This window comes from Hemibagrus wyckioides, linkage group LG03, assembly GCF_019097595.1.
Source record: "Hemibagrus wyckioides isolate EC202008001 linkage group LG03, SWU_Hwy_1.0, whole genome shotgun sequence".
In the NCBI taxonomy this organism is placed as follows: domain Eukaryota; kingdom Metazoa; phylum Chordata; class Actinopteri; order Siluriformes; family Bagridae; genus Hemibagrus; species Hemibagrus wyckioides.
The window spans coordinates 13,317,138-13,328,850 of NC_080712.1; the positions used below are offsets into that span (position 1 = coordinate 13,317,138).

Consider the following 11,713-nt stretch of genomic DNA (forward strand, 5'->3'; position numbering starts at 1 on the left):
AAAAAAAAGACAGCATTGGTGGCAAATGCTTAATATGATGCCTGAAATCAAATCAAATCCAACCAAGCAGGTGAAAAGCAACAATTTTTCAGCACTCAGGAGAAGGTGAACTCATAATAACCAAACTACAGCAATAGTGTACTGTACTTGCTTCCCTGAGTCATTTATGGCTTTCCATTTTAACTCAGCTCTGTAGATTTAAATAAATTTCCCTGTCCACAAGTTCTTTTCAAATCCGATTTACATGAATGAAGTAAGAAGTTATGAAGTGGTCTGTTGGTAATAAATAAAGTGGCTACACTAAAAATATTCATAATATATCATATTAATGGAATAGTAGATAGCAGATGAAGAAACTTTTCTGATTTCCTAAAAGAAAAAAAAATCAAGTGCCACATTTCATGTCACCTGCATATACACTATCTAGCCAAAAGTATCTGGACACCTGACTATCACCTATATGAGCTTGTTAGATATTTGATTTCATTTAGTTCAGTAGTTAAGGCTCTGGGGTATCTGAAGGTCAGAGGTTCAAGCCCCAGCACCACCGAGCTGATACTGTTGGGCCCTTGAGCAAGGACCATAACCCTCTTGGCTCCAGGGCACTGGATCATGGCTGACCTTATGCTCTGACCCCAACTTCCTAACAAGCTGGGATATGTGAAAAAAATAATTTCACTGTGTTGTAATGTATATGTGACAAATAAAGGCTTGTTCTTCTTCTTCTTTTTTTCAAAACCGTGTAAATATGGTTTTCTCCACAAACCTGCCCCTTTTTGCAGTTTCAACAGCCTTCAATCTCCTGGGAAGGATTTCCACTAACTTTCAGAGTGCGTCTGTGTGACTTTCTGCCCATTCAATATAAGGAGCATTTGTGAGGTTTGGCTCTGATGCTGGCTGAAAAGTCCTGACTCACATTCAATACTTTAATTAATTCAGTGTTCCCAAAGGTGCTCAGTGGAATTGAGGTCCAGGTTCTGTGCAGACCACTCAAGTTCCTTTCAAGATCCTCTCAAGTATCGCTTCAAACCATGTCTTTGTATACAAGAGCACGGTGGAATAGGAAATAGCTTTCCTCAAACTTCTAAGCACACAATTGTCTAAAGAATCTTTGTATGCTGTAGCATTAACATAACCTTTCGCTGGAACAAAGGGCCCAAACAACCCTAGACCATTATCCTTCATCTACCAAATTTTACTATTGGCCACTGTGCACCACGGTCGGTCTCCTGGTACACACCAAACCCAGATTCATCCATCATACTGCCAGAAGATGGGAAGCATGATTCATCACTCCAGAGAACATGTTTCCAGTGCTCCAGAGTCCAGCAATACTGTGCTTTACATCCCTCCAGCTGCCGTTTGGTGTTATACACCGCGATCTTTGGGTGCAGCTGCTTGGCCATGGAAACCAATTTCATGAAGCTCCCAAAGCAAAATTCTTGTGCTTAAGTTACTTTCAGAGGCAGTTTGGAAAGCTGTAGTGAGTGATGCAAGAAAGGATAAGCAATTTTTACGTGCTATGCATTTCAGTACCCATTGGCTCTGTTCTGTGAGTTTGCATGGTCTACTGCTCCATGGCTGAATTGTTGTTGCTCCTAGATGCTTCATAATAATTGCACTTATATTGACTGATAGGCAGATGTTTCACAGATGTTTCAGAAACTGACTTGTGGTAACAGTGGAATCTTGTGACAGAACTATGTTTCAAGTCATGGAGCTGCTCACTGTATCCCATTCTACTGCCAGTGTTGCTCTATGGAGATTGCCTGGCTATGTGCTTGATTTTATGCATGTGTAGCAATGGGTGTTTCTGAAACACTTAAACTCAAGAATTCAGAGTGGGTCCAGTTATTTTTGGCCATATCAAACTCATTCAGACATTTTTTAATTAAACCGACTAAGTTTTATGACTTGATCTGCCCTTGACGTCCACTCCTTAAAACCGATAACGAGAGGCTGTGAGTCTTAATTGTTTATTTAAGTCTTATGAAAAAAAAAAAAATTAACATGCCTCTAAACATATAGAACTTGGGACTGAAGAAGAAAACAGATGAAAGTGCTAAATTGAGTTATTTCTCTCTGGGTCTCGCTGATAACCTTGACATGCCTGAGTGTTTGGCATGTGTGTGTGTGTGTGTTCAACCTGATCTAAGAGGCCTTGCCTAAGACCTTGAGCTTGCTGAAGCATGCTGGCATGGATTGTCTCTTGTCTGGGAGAGTGCGAGACCCTGAGAGATAACATAATTTTCAGGCAGCAGAGAACACAGTGTCCCAAACCCTAACCTCCTATCTCAAGTTCTCTGGCCCTGTGACGTCCACACCTTAGATAGCACATCATCTGCTCAGGGAATGAACCTTCAGCATGCGCAGGAGTTGGCGCCAGCATCAGCCGATGCACTATGGCATCGCCATGCCTGCAACAGACGTTGTTTACAGCGAGTTGTTTTGAGTGGAGTGTGTATCCGACTCTAGTGAGTGCAGGTGCTTGTGGAGTCCCAGAAGGAGGAGGAGGTGGAGGAAGAGGAGGAGGAGGAAGAGGAGGAGAGCCAGTGAATAAAAGTTACTCTGTCTTCCTTAAACATCTTCAAGGTCTCTGGGAAGGAATAAATTCCCAAGGGAGAAAGTTTCCTGGGAGAAAATCGGCCTGGCGCTGGACTGGGTAAGCTCTGTTTGTCTTTCTGACTTTTCAATGTTTTTAACCAATAACTTTGACAAAAAAAATTCTCCTGTACTGTGCAGAGTTAATGATGCTAACTTTCCACTTTTTAATGAATAGGAAGGATTTAATATTAATCTCTATGTATTTGCCATCTCAAATAAGTGATTGAATTTTTGTTTGTTAAATTAGCAATGTGGAACTTAGGCATGTCTCTGGGAATAAATCATTTTGCAAGTTAATCACAAAGATTAAAGTCCTCTCAATGATGTTAATCCTGTATGGATTTTGATCTTGTGCCTATGCATAACTTTAAGTTGATCATTTCCTTTGTATTTCTATCTTGTCAGGGTGACATCTGCTAAGTTGACGCCTGGTTTCCCTGCTCGTTGTTCCTTTTTCCTATGCATATACCTCTTTGAGACGTAGCATTAAAGAGGCATAGGGCATGGGAAAATGGGGCTGCAGAGGTATTCCACTGGGTTTTTCTCTGAAACCTCATCTACAGAGAAAGGGTTACGCAAACATGCTTTCTTAAATGCTTTCATGATCTGTCACTCTCTTCAAAGTAGTAGCTAACTCTTAGCAGCATGATTGTTTTTATTTGCTACATGGGATGCTGTGAAGAAACAGTGATGGTGTGATCTTGTGAAGTGCAGAGTGAGAATTGAAACTCAGTAAGCAATGTGCCGCCTGCCTGTAATTTAATAAAGAAAGTGAATTGAAAAGCATTCCTTAAATGTGTCTGTGTTAAATTTTTCACTCCCTGGATAACCATTGCAAGAAAGTTCTCTTTTTTCTTTTATTAAGTAAAACAATGTCCTTTTGTTTTTCTCTTTAAACACATTCTATTATTTGTGTACACTAATTGTGACACCGGGTTTGACAGGTTGGTCGACTAGTTATACTGAATAGCTTAAACAGTTTTTATTAATCACAATTCATCACAAAATGAAATGCACAATAAAAACAGTGAATTTGCAATAGCATTACACAAATAAATATTTCCCTATAAGATGTGTTCCATCAAGCCTAACTTGTTTTAAAAGAAATTTCATATACATAACCAATCCTTTATATATAAACATTCTCTCTCTCTCTCTCTCTCTCTCTCTCTCTCTCGCTCTCTCGCTCGCTCTCTCTCTCTCTCTCCCTCTCTTTCTTTCTCTCTCTCTCTCTCTCTCTCACTTGCTAGCTTTCTCTCTCCCTCTCTTTCTTTCTCTCTCTCTCTCTCCCTCTCTTTCTTTCTCTCTCTCTCTCTCTCTCTCTCTCACTTGCTAGCTTTCTCTCTCTCTTTCTCTCTCTCTCTCTCTCTCTCTCTCACTCGCTCTCTCTCTCACTTGCTCTCTCTCTCTCTCTCTCTCTCTCTCTTGCTCTCTCTCTCGCTGAAGTATTTGTGAGAATAAAAGACTGAAAGCAGAGCTGGATATAGACAATAAATGCATATGTGATGCATGTACTGAGAGATACAGGCCTGGAGTATCATTATATTGAATCAAATCCAACGAGTGCCCACTCACTGCTCTACTGTCCCTGAAGTGCTCATTACTGAGGTAGTATGAGAAAAGAGAAATATTTACACCATGGCCATCCTCATCAAATATGGAGCAGGTTACTATGATCGATGGCGTGTGTAGAGTGGCATGGGTAGAGTTAGTGGAAAAAAGAGACAGTCAACAGGGTTTCTTTTTCAATGTTTAAAAAGAAAAGGCTAGAAGCATGAGCGATCTGTCGATGAGATGAAAACGCAAACTTAATCGGATTCGTGAAAACTTAATGAACTGTCTATCTGTAAATTGCTATAATATATCGGTATATTGTAATATTGCAGTGAAATGTACTGGCTAAATATAGACATTGTAAGCAAATAAAGACCTCTTGTGTCCAAGATTCAGTAAAATGATTCTGTGAAATTTGGTAACTTTTTACTCATTAGTGCAAAGACCTTATTAGCAAAGAGGAATGTATAACAATAGAAGAGGATGCAATTAACTGGAAAATTAATCATTACAATGACCATGACACTGTCCTTCGCAGTGTCTTTCCAGTCTTTTCTCTGCTGTGTCAGTATCCAGCATGCTGTAATTAGCACGCAGCACTCAATCATTATCACGTTCTCACGTAAACTTCCAGCTTTTTGGATCAGCAGGAATCATCCAGAGGCTTGGTGCACGTTAGTTTTCCCATTGTGTGAAAGAGATGCATTGAGTGGCCAAGCTTCACACCCCATATACTGTGGACTCCAGCATAGTGAACATGGCTGTTAAAAATCCATTAAAGTGTGTTTTAAAAGCACACAGTGCCTCCCTGTGGTGACACATACACAAAACAAAGATTTATATCAGCTGAGTAGGTAAACTACCATATACAAAAGGGAAAGGCAAATGGCTTGATTAGTAATTCACCATGCACTAAAGCTTAGAGGTAGAGCAACCATGGCACTGTGAATGTTCACTCATGCCTTTCAGTTGGTGCTTTCTTTTTTAAAAAAATCTGCATGGTTGGTTAAGCAGAATGAATGCCTAGACACTCATTATTTGATGCACAAACCAAGATGGAGGCTTCATTATTGCCTATTATCTTAGCCTTCCTTACCTAATTATACATTAACCCATTTGGTCAAGTCTCTCTCTCTCTCTCTCCCTCTCTCTCGCTCTCTCTCCATCTCTCTCTCTCTCTTCTCTCCATTATATATATAACTTGAGAGAAGGAGACATATGGACTGTTAGTTGAGTCAGGAATATAATAAAGGTGAATTTACAACCATCTACATGATAAAGATTATATTTAAATGCCGTTGTAAGCGCTATTTCCAGCACAGCCAAATTACAGCAAGTGTATCGCACATCCAGACAAACAAAACTTGTGTTTAAGATGTAAAGTAAGCTATTCATAATTATTTCTAGCATAAATTTGGCATGTAATTAAAATTTAAAAAATGTTAATCAAACAATCTTATTGTCTGACATAAGTGTGGAGTCACTTGGTTTATAGAATGCTCTCATATTTGGGTATATTGGTGCAGTGGGTTAAAATTGCAGCCTCACAGCTCCAGGGTACTGAGTTTGATCTTGATCAGGTTGCTGCCTGTGTGAAGTATCATATGTATTCCCTGTGTTGGTGGGTTTTGTCTGGGTTCTCCTGTTTCCTCTCAACATCTGTAGGTGTGGGTGATGGACTGGCATCGTATCCTGGGTGAATTTTCCCACCTTGCTCTAAGTATTGCCAGAACTGGCACAAGATCTATATTTTTATCCTGAATAGGATAAAGTGGTCACGGAGAATCAATGAATGAATAAATATAAATGTGGTTCAGGCATGTTTATGGATTTACACAAATGAGTTGAAGTCTTGAAAAGTATGTATAGCAGATCCATTTATATCCTTTTATCTGTGTAGGCCTAATGTACAGCCCATAAATATGTTTGTCTGGTGTCTGCTTACCATCGATTGATGCAGATGTATGAAATAGCTTAACGGTATTAAGTAAAAGCGGATCTGAACATACTGGCATTCTAATGAAGTGAAACGCATCCTTATGTAGTTCTGATATGGAATTTAATCTACAATATAGTCTACACACATATATACAGTATATATACTGACAGTAAGCTGCCGTCATGCACTGTGTAACAAAATGCAAATACAGTCTGTATCACAGACGCGAAACGGATGACTTCCTTCCATTGTGCTAGATGGTGGTTCGGCATTAGCTCGTGCTCTGGTTGGTAGTCAGTGTACAGCGGATACAGGTAAGTGGCGAAGGCGCGCGCTAATACGCTGCCGGCAGACTTTATGGCGCCACAGTTTAGCGCCTGTCCAGCGGGTGTGAATCTCAGCGATTGAAACACAACAGAGCTCAATGGATCGCAATGATGTGGCCGTTACAGCTGCTTTGATGTGCCTTTGAGGATGCAAACGGCGTAGAATCGGCGTCGCGCCGCTGGATGTCCGCCTGAGTGTATTTACCCACAGGAGCGCACAAACAGTGGAGCGCAAGGTGCGAAAACCTGCGGAGACGGACAGGCGGGCCAGCTCCAAGACTATTCAACTCAACCAGAAATGGAGGCTATGGGAACTGATCAAATCTGGAGGATTAAAACTAAATCACCAAAGTCAAAACTCAAAAGAAGACAAAGTATGTTTATCCACTGAAAAGCGGCCTGTGCAAAATACATACAATATACATGCTCAGGTATGATAGACAGTAAAGAAGAAAGACAGTAAAGATCTACTGCCTCCATTCATTTCTTCTGGCGCCTCTAAAGTCCCATAGAGCATTCAATAATTACCTTATGTTATTTATTTTTTCAAAGTCTATCATTTATTATAATGTAATAAGTCCATAATGAGTAAAGCCTTTCCTGTTATATATTACACATTTATATACATATTTCCCATAATTGTGCTTTACAGCACATGTAGTCATGTAAAATGTATCATTAATATCATTCGACCTTGATGCCCACAACCGTAAAAACTGCCTTGACCTGGACCTTCTCAAATATCATACGTTTAAGAGGAACATCACAAACAAACAGAAACATGTAAAAAATACATTGAAATTGCGAATTTTTATTTTCACATAAAGAAGCATCTTATTTATTTACATATACAGTGCTTATTTATATACATGATTGTCTTTAAGGACCTAAACATTGGGACAATTCAAAATATTCATATCTACACTGTACATGATTAGCTTATGTTTTCACACAAAAGCATCATATAACGTCGAAAGGCAAATTAATGTCTTATAAAGAAACTTGTGCTAAACCAGTGTTAGCAGTGTCAGAGATCTAAAGTCCTTCATGTGACTGTTTGGTCAGTAGTAACAGGAGGAGAGGAGTGTCGGGTGAATCATGGCTCGGGGTGCTGTGTGCTGGTGCAGAGACACTGTGCGGGTGAGTTGCGGGGTAAAGTGCGGGAACGCGGCAGCAGGCGGAAGAACGAGTCGCTGTCCAGCCAGCGCATGGTGCTGAAATTGTGGTGGTGGCAAAACCAAAGGAGCAAGCAGTGCCGGGGTGTAATATTCCACCCGGGTGTCCTGTGCCTCACGTTTCAGCTTCATCCTTCTGTTCTGAAACCATGTTTTCACCTATAGTTAAAGAAAGCGATTAAGAATCAATGTAAGAATGGGTTACACGTGCAAATATCTTGAGACAACGCTCACTGGCTATTTCATCAAGAGCACCTACCATATGTGCAAGTACTTAAAAAAATCTGTCATTTTACCCCTCTCTTAAACATTATTGGAAAGTGAAAGGGAGTACTATAGAATAACCATATTATTTGGATTGTGGGCCTTATTTAGCACAGTATTGACACTGGGTGAAGCAATGCTGGACTTTTTTTTATTAAGAAGCTACGTATGCTACACAATAAATTGATGACTGGTGACTAGGCCTTACCTGAGTTTCAGACAAATGGAGCTTTTCAGCTATTTTCCTCCTCTGGCTTGCCCCGAGGTATTTGTGCTTGTAAAATGTTTTCTCCAGCCGAGCAATCTGGTAGGAAGTGAATTTTGTTCTAACCCGACGGTTTGGGCCCAATTCTGGCTCACTGTCATCACCGACCTCACTCTCCGAACCGGAAGTGTAACCACAGCTATCTGAAACAGAGGGTAAAATGTTAATGACAAAAGCAAAAACACATTTAGATATATTTTATGAAACACATAGATGACTTTTAGGACTTTAGTACTACTATTACTATGCTTACTGGTTGGTGAAGATGGGATCTTGGTAACATCCTTGACATCGTCATCAGAACGTAGGCTCTCTATGTAAGAAGCATGTTTGGTTTGGAGCGTGGACGCCAGAGCAGCCTCTAAACCGGGGCCGCAGTCGGGCTGAGAGCTCTGCGATAGCCATGCCACCGAAAAGTTCTTAGCCATGTTGTAGTTCCTCTTGATAGACAGCGGAGTAAAAAAAATGATTGTATTTGATCAGCAGCAGTGGCCTATAGTGCCAGGACTAGGACTATATGTAGGAGGTGCTACACCTGTATTTGCATAAGCAAAGGGATCTCGAGGGAACGATAAGTGTTTGATGGGCGTTGTAATGGAAGTTAATAGATGTCGCAATTGCTGTTTTTCACACGTCGGGTACACTTGTTATATCCAGGCGCCACTGTGTCTGAGTGCTGAAGCGCTTATCGACAATTGTCTCATGTGATCCCAGAAAACTGGAGACTTAGAGCATTGAATAATCAGCGATGTAAAGAGCAAACTGATATAATCACACAGCACAAAAAACCCAATCGAAGAAATAAGACAGTTCTTCAGAAAACTCCCCCGACATGGCTATTTTAAGGGTACTAAAGTGACAGAACGATTTTTGCTTTATCTTGTTTGTTTGCAAACATCATATAGAAGATGTAATTTTCAGAATTCAATGTAAATTGGAATTTAGTCTACGTGAAATATTACACTGCACTTCTACAATCTCCTTAAGTAATTATGACTGGAACTTTATTATATTAGCATGTATAAGGCAAAATAGGAAAACCGCACAAACTTCAGTATATTAAACAAAGAATAGTAATAAACCTTTGCTTAGATGTTTTAAACATTTTAAATATTCGAAAAAATAATACAAAGGTGTGGAAAACAAGCGTTAAAAACTGACTATATATATCAAGACAGTATCACACAGAAAAAACCTCAGGGTCAAAACACAAGGACATAGACTATCAAAAATGAATCTACAAAAGATGATAAATACATCTTTTGTACTGTCAGAACTTTATAGCCAAGCAAAGTACGTGTGATGGACCTTTAATTAGATTTAAGAGCAATGTTTTATATCAATAGTCCAATTATGTCGGTTAAATTATTTATAAAGGTTAAAGTTTAGTACAGTTTAATACCTCATGAGTTTGTAAGCTACATGTACATGCCTGTGTTTTTTATTTATGCTTGTTTTAAAACTAGCTACATTCTAGAATTTAGCTAAGTTAATGGATCATCTGTTGGATGTTATCACTTGCATATAGACTATTGTATTCCTGAAAAGCCCTCTTGTCTGTCTCGGGCTCAGTTTTTAGGCTTATTGTTCTGTCGCCAAAGCGGACTTGATAGTGAAACACCAAAGCAAAGAAAAGGTGAGAGAGTGCCGTTTGATGTCTTTTGACAAGAGACTCTGAATTATAGGCTCTGGCGCCTTATAACTCCACGGTGTTCCGCCAGTTCCCCCAGGCCTACTACTTAACTGACCACTCCGAAAAGTGGAAACTTCTGAATATAGACCTTGATTTCCTTCACTTAAAATCCCTTAGAAGATGTTTCCGGTGAAGACTATGATATATAATGTGTTATTGATAATAGTAGCGATTGGTGACTCTTATTACAGTCCCACCTGGATTCAAATAGATTTTATAGACAACGGATTACAGCCCCACCTGGATTCAAATAGACAACTGATTCGCATCAACGCATTACCTTTACTGTAAATTTGGCTTTTCGCTTTATAGATTCTAAATAAATGAACATGTGATTTTGCTCATCACTTTAGACAGGTCAGAGGGTTAGCTAACCAACTATATCTACCACGATATCCACCAGTTTTTATCCATTTAATTACATTAGTGAGTCATCAAATGCTGAATGGTAATCAAGTATCTTCTGGGGATCGAGCCTTGAATAGCACACAGACTCCAGACTTAATGGAGCCAGTCCCTTAGGCTTTTGTCAAGAGTGTAAACTCATCAATGGTCGGCTTAATTAGGACTAATTGTAGGCCATGATCTACTCGTTAGGTCGCTTTTGAAGTGCGGCTGCAGAGACAAACAGAATTAGGTGAGCTGCATATGAAAGCGCAGTGTGGGATCAGCGCGGATTTTCTCTCTCTCTCTCTCTCTCACACACACACACACACACACACACACACGCACACTGCTGCATAAGGCGCACAAATTTAAATAAGCCCTCATGACTGCACACATATCCGCTCACATGAATAGTTTTACATAAACGTGTGTGTGTGTGTGAGTAACACAATGCTCAATATGTGAAATCCCCTTTAAGACAGTCCTCTCCTGTCTTGCTAGCCGAACTGAATAGAACTTTGTGATGCAATAGTTACAACATGCACTGAGATATTTATACGTTGTTTGTCTTTGAAGTTCAGCCATTTCGACCTTATTCGTTAGTGTTTATTGTATTCTTATTGTCTTTCAGTCGTATATTTTGTGTTGTTTATAACATTACATATAAGTTACCCGAGTCTAGTCACCATTTTAACGTCGTTTATTCTGACATATTAAATTTATATGTATCCCACATTCACACAAGCAACCTCTTTCAAATTCACTGTACTGATTAGATACACTAGAAAATAACGTGAATAATTAATAGTTACATCGCGACAAGTGAAAGGTTAGACTGAATGATGCATCAGCGTATGGGTTTCTAATCAAGTGTCATGCTCTTTGAAGTGAGATTATCACTTAGCACAAAGATCCTCTTTCTAGGCCCCAAAGCCCAGAAGCAATATAATCAACTCAGAGGAGAATGATCGCTACTGATAAGGGCATGCGACCGATACGAATGACATCCTAATTTATAGCAGCATATAAAGCTGAGCTCTGCTTATATTAAGCATTAAACTATTAAATAGTTTTATATGCCTCTGCTGGGATAATTTTAACCTTTAACATTAGCCACAGAGTGATGACCATACATGCCTCTGAACAGTTAAGCAGCTGCATTTTAAAGACACCATTATATATTGAAATGATTTAGTAACGTTTAGGGTAAAGCCTTTGTATGGAAAACACTAGCTTTTTAGCTAAAACACACAACGCACAAGAAGTGTACTCTTGAGGAGAAATACGCATGAATTAGTACCATTAGAAGGTATAGTCTACACATTGGATTATTGCCTTTAATAATATGTTTGTAATTAGTGCAACAATTGACATCAGCAGCATTTTTTGAAATGAAATATATTTAATATATTTTCAATAAATAAACTTTTTTCCATAAAACTCTATACAAATGTCTAGACAATTCTCTATACAAAACTGTACATCATGTATATTGCACAAGAAAAG

At 39.3% G+C, this 11,713-nt stretch overlaps 1 protein-coding gene and 1 long non-coding RNA gene across 2 annotated transcripts; one reads left to right on the plus strand and one right to left on the minus strand.

Moving 5' to 3' along the window:
* The first annotated feature begins 2,200 nt into the window (after positions 1-2,200).
* LOC131346427 (uncharacterized) lies at positions 2,201-3,390 on the plus strand. The gene is made up of 2 exons (XR_009203611.1): positions 2,201-2,662; positions 3,010-3,390. It is a non-coding gene; the product is annotated as an uncharacterized LOC131346427 (long non-coding RNA).
* A 4,067-nt stretch (positions 3,391-7,457) lies between these two features.
* vent (ventral expressed homeobox) lies at positions 7,458-8,574 on the minus strand. Its single transcript, XM_058379811.1, has 3 exons — positions 8,381-8,574; positions 8,071-8,270; positions 7,458-7,757 (listed from the first exon to the last, which is right to left on the minus strand). Exons 1-3 carry the CDS (start codon positions 8,553-8,555, stop codon positions 7,485-7,487), a joined length of 648 nt encoding a protein of 215 aa, XP_058235794.1. The 5' UTR covers positions 8,556-8,574; the 3' UTR covers positions 7,458-7,484.
* Between the last annotated feature and the right edge of the window lie 3,139 nt (positions 8,575-11,713).

Bases quoted from the DNA above. Each gene is read 5' to 3' on its own strand.
- vent (XM_058379811.1), bottom strand. From the start codon at position 8,555: ATGGCTAAGAACTTTTCGGTGGCATGGCTATCGCAGAGCTCTCAGCCC. The intron at 8,271-8,380 runs GTAAGCATAGTA...CCTCTGTTTCAG, and splicing joins GATCCCATCTTCACCAACCA to ATAGCTGTGGTTACACTTCC. The intron at 7,758-8,070 runs GTAAGGCCTAGT...CTTTAACTATAG, and splicing joins TCCATTTGTCTGAAACTCAG to GTGAAAACATGGTTTCAGAA.